This window comes from Pteropus medius, unplaced genomic scaffold (genome assembly GCF_902729225.1).
Source record: "Pteropus medius unplaced genomic scaffold, Ma_sr-lr_union100, whole genome shotgun sequence".
Lineage (NCBI taxonomy): Eukaryota > Metazoa > Chordata > Mammalia > Chiroptera > Pteropodidae > Pteropus > Pteropus medius.
Window position 1 is genome coordinate 46,406 of NW_024347128.1, and position 4,569 is coordinate 50,974.

The window sequence follows — 4,569 nt, forward strand, 5'->3', positions numbered from 1 at the left end:
GGCTAATGATAAAAACTAACTACTTATTCATTTGGAAGTAGATTTTATGAGATAAAGATATGAATCAGTTTCTAAACATGAAAATAAGGATTTGTACTTACAAAGAAATAGGGATGGAATGTACTGGCAATTTCTGACATATTGTAAATACTCATCTTTTAAAGGTATTTAAAGATAATAGCTTTCCCAGGTGTCAAAACGGAGAACATGGGCAGTGATTTGTCCCCTCCTGCAACTGCGCAGCTCTGCTTCGAGAACCTGAATGGATCCTGTGTCAAAATTTCCTACTCGCCTGGACCTCGCCTGATTCTGTACACAGTGTTCGGCTTTGGATCTTGGCTGGCTGTATTTGGAAACCTCTTGGTGATGATTTCCATTCTTCATTTCAAGCAGTTGCACTCTCCAACCAACCTTTTGATGGTCTCACTGGCCTGTGCTGACTTCTTGGTGGGAGTGACCGTCATGCCCTTCAGTGCAGTGAGGTCCGTGGAAAGCTGCTGGTACTTTGGGGAGAGTTACTGTAAATTTCACTCTTGTTTCGATGGGTCATTCTGCTATGCTTCCATCTTCCACTTATGTTTCATTTCTCTGGATAGATATATTGCAGTCAGCGACCCTCTGCTCTATCCAACCAGATTCACCATATCTGTTTCTGGCATATGTATTGCCTTCTCCTGGCTCCTTTCTATTATTTATTCTTTTACCCTTCTTAGCACAGGTGCAAATGAAGTTGGGCTGGAGGAACGAGTCAGTGCTCTCACCTGTGTGGGAGGCTGTCAAATTGCAGTGAATCAAAGTTGGGTATTGGTTAATTTTCTATTATTTTTCATACCCTCGCTTGTGATGATCATTGTTTACTTCAAGATTTTCCTCATTGCTAAACAACAGGCTAGAAAACTGGAAAGTATGAGCAATAACACTGTGGGATCATCAGATAGCTACAAAGACAGAGTGGCCAGGAGGGAGAGAAAAGCAGCAAGAACACTGGGCATCGCAGTGATAGCATTTCTGGTTTCATGGTTGCCATACGTCATTGATTCAATAGTTGATGCCTTCCTAGGTTTCATCACACCCACATATATTTTTGAAATATTAGCTTGGATTGCATACTATAACTCAGCAATGAACCCCTTGATTTATGCTTTATTTTATCCTTGGTTTCGAAAAGCCATGAAGCTAATCGTCACTGGTCAAGTCTTAAGAGAAAATTCCTCAACAATAAATTTATTTTCAGAGTAGGTTCTGGTTTTAAACTGGAAGGAGATCGAAAATATATTCTCAATGGACTCGCAATGGGGAAAAAAATGATCATAAATGTGCAAGATCTTCTTAGGTAAAATAATTGAATTATGCTTCAATTTTGACCCAACCACTTAAAATCAGGTACAATGTTCTTTGGTAAATATAACATTAAAATCTGATTATAATGGAAATAACGCAGCCTTGGAGCCAGAAACGAATGGATTGTAATACCAACTCTGACATTTAACACTATGATCTTAGGTTGCTTTTTTATCTGGTCCTCATTATATTACCCTGGTTAATAACTCCTCTCTTGCAGTAGTCTTGAGAAAATGTAAAAAAACATATAAAGGATCTAGTATATACTCATTACCTAAATCCTGCCTTTTATTACTTTATAACCATTAAACCCCTGTCTATATCTTCTCTCAGCTGCTTTGTAATATTTTTCTGTTATAATATAAATGCAACTAAGATATACATTTAGAGAGGTGGTGGCCCTTTGCTCAGAGAGGATGAAAGAGTGAGATACAGATTTGCAGATACAAAACTGTGATTTCAGAGTCAGGTAAAATCGATCAATGGATAGAGCTATTAACTGTAATATCAATTATTTTGGGGAGAATAGCTATCATATCAATTTATAATGTGAAAGGTAACTAGCATACGTTCAGTGAACTTCTTACTGTTAACTGTAAAATTACATTAGAGTTCAGAAATTGTTCACATATCTTTAAGCCAGAGTTTTAAGATTGTTATTCTTATTTTGATATGTTACTTTATTTTGAAATTAATTTATTCTTTATTCAATTAAATTTCACCTTGTTTCTAAAATTATGGACAGGGACTTTGTGGATACAGAAAAAACATAGCTTAAAAATATATTCAAAAAAAGAAAGAAAACAAAAATGAAGAAAATAAAATGAAGCCAAGACAGAGGCTAGAAAAACTAGTAGGACCCACAAACGTGGTTCCAAAGCCCAAAGAGAAACAGTTACTTATGTAATCCATAGTGGATAAACCAAGTCAGTATTTCAGAGAATTGTTCTTGGTAGTCAAACTGAAGGGTGCTGTATGTCCTATAAACAATAAATGACTTGATTCTATTCTCTTAGCCTTTTACAAGAAGACATAAAGATTTTAAAAGTCCGGTTATCCTATTTGGGGCAGGATTAAATATACATCAAACATTTCTTGCTTGTTTCTTTAATTTCTAACTGATATAAATTAACTTCATGTATTAGCACATAATTTCTATCACACAAATGCTTTGAATTGGTAAACCTATTCTAAGAGTGTATTCTTTCTGATTATACCATTCTTGTGAGAAATTCTTGTCTTTACTAGATTTTACAGATGATTAAAGACAACCCTGACTGCTTACTGTCACTGTACCCACAAGTCTTTAGTTTCAACAGTGAATATCATCAACTTCTTTTGATACTAGAGGTTTCACTATAGTAACATTTTCTAATCCTGTTTTGCAAGTTACAGAATATCCTACTGCCTCATTTTAAAGATAAAGAAGCTAAATCAAAGTATTTAAGAATTCTGATGAATATTATAAAGCTTCAGGATTCAAACCAGTACTTTTTGTTTGACGCTACATTTATATATTTATACTTGTCTTTCCTTTCTTAGTCACCTTTCTATTATATTAGACAAATCATCTGATTTTACTACTTCCTTTCCTAGATCAAAATACTAACCTGTCTAGTTTTATAAGTGTTTGAAAACTCTCGTTGTAAAAGACACAAGCTACTATCCTCATTATTCTTTCCTGTGAACTACTCTGGTTGTGTGGGGACTAGTCTACAGGCCTTTGCTTCAGTGAACATTTATTGAGTGTTTTCCGTATGCAAAACATGAGCTTCAGAACCAGAAGGATCTAACAAGAAAAACAATTTCAACCTAATCATCATTTATCTATGTTTATGGGACACTCATTCTGTGCTTGGAACTGCCTTGCCTGCACTTAATCTTCACAACAACCCTATGAGCAAAGGAATGTTATTACTTCCCTTTTAAAATGAGGAACCTGAGGCATAAAGAGGTAAGTCACATGCCCAAGTTGGCATACTTGTTCAACAATAGAACCAGTATGAACACCCAAGGACCAGAGAGAAATTATCATAACCACAAAAGATTCCTCCCTTCACAAAAGAGAATTGTCCTCTGGAAATAGCCCCCTCTCTAACTATAGGAAATTGATAGCTGAATTCAAGAGACAAAAAAATTTCCCAAATAAAAATGTTATTTTTTTTCACAATCCCCTTGACACTTGGTCATTGGAGTGTGATGAAGGATGCACAAAATATTAGAATTGAAAGAAACCTTTTAAATAATCTATTCTAAGCCATGCTTTTGTAGGGGCAAGCTTAGGCTTAAGTACCGTGAGCATGGTCAGACAACCAGTCTCATGATTTCATGTACAGGGCTAGCCACACTCCAGTGGTGTCCATCTGTCCACGGGGCACGGATGGGTCCATCCTCATCTCCTCCAATATCTGGTCGCAGTGCAATTTCTCCTTTCTGAGGATTTTTCTTCAACTCTTCTCCATTAGATGTAGCCTGCTGGGTCCTATAGATTTATGGCCATCTATTTTACATATACATATTTCTCAATTAGCTTTCAGAGCTTTTATTGGATTTCCATTATAGTGATAATTTAAGTAGAATTACAATTCTAGTTTTTAAAAGAATCCCTCGGAACTTTAAAAACATTTCTCCAATGTCTTCTAAGACCTAGTACTGATAAGAAGTGTGATGCTAGCAGGATGTTCATTCCTTTGTCTTAAAATAACTTTTGCCCTCTGGCCCCTGTCCTAAGAGCACTTTAAGATTTTCTCTTTATACTTGTCTGAATGTGTTCCCTGTATGTTTTTCATTTGTCCTCTTTGCACTTTGTGGACACTTTTAATTGGAATCCTTAGACCTTTCTTTAATCCAGAAGTAACTTTCCGAACAATTGCTTTTGTTTTCTTCCTTTTACTCTCTGATTGCTCTTTCTGGGATTCAGAATTTCTCTCAAGCTCTATTCATGAGAATAGCTCTTACTGCTCTAATAACCTCAGATTGTGTGTATTTGGTGTTGTATTTTTCTCCACTGTATTTTTTAGTCAATTTAATCCCATGTGACTTTTTTTTTTTTCAGATATGCTTTTGAAGTCATTTCAATGGGACTTCAGATAAGATAAATAAAACTATGTGCTCAGGTATGTTAACAGGGCTGATCTTCAGATGTAGGTACCAATTCAACCATTCCAACAGGGAAAGTGTTGAAATGCTTAAATAGTAGTTGGGATATATTTATTACTCTGAGCTCCC

At 35.7% G+C, this 4,569-nt stretch overlaps 1 protein-coding gene across 1 annotated transcript; it reads left to right on the top strand.

Annotated features, from left to right (window-relative positions):
• Positions 1-207: 207 nt before the first annotated feature.
• Positions 208-1,239, top strand: LOC120614151 (trace amine-associated receptor 7a-like). The gene has a single exon (XM_039876932.1). The coding sequence runs from the start codon at positions 208-210 to the stop codon at positions 1,237-1,239; it is 1,032 nt and encodes a 343-aa protein (XP_039732866.1).
• Positions 1,240-4,569: the final 3,330 nt, after the last annotated feature.

Coding starts and splice junctions, on each gene's coding strand:
- LOC120614151 (XM_039876932.1), top strand. CDS start 208: ATGGGCAGTGATTTGTCCCCTCCTGCAACTGCGCAGCTCTGCTTCGAG.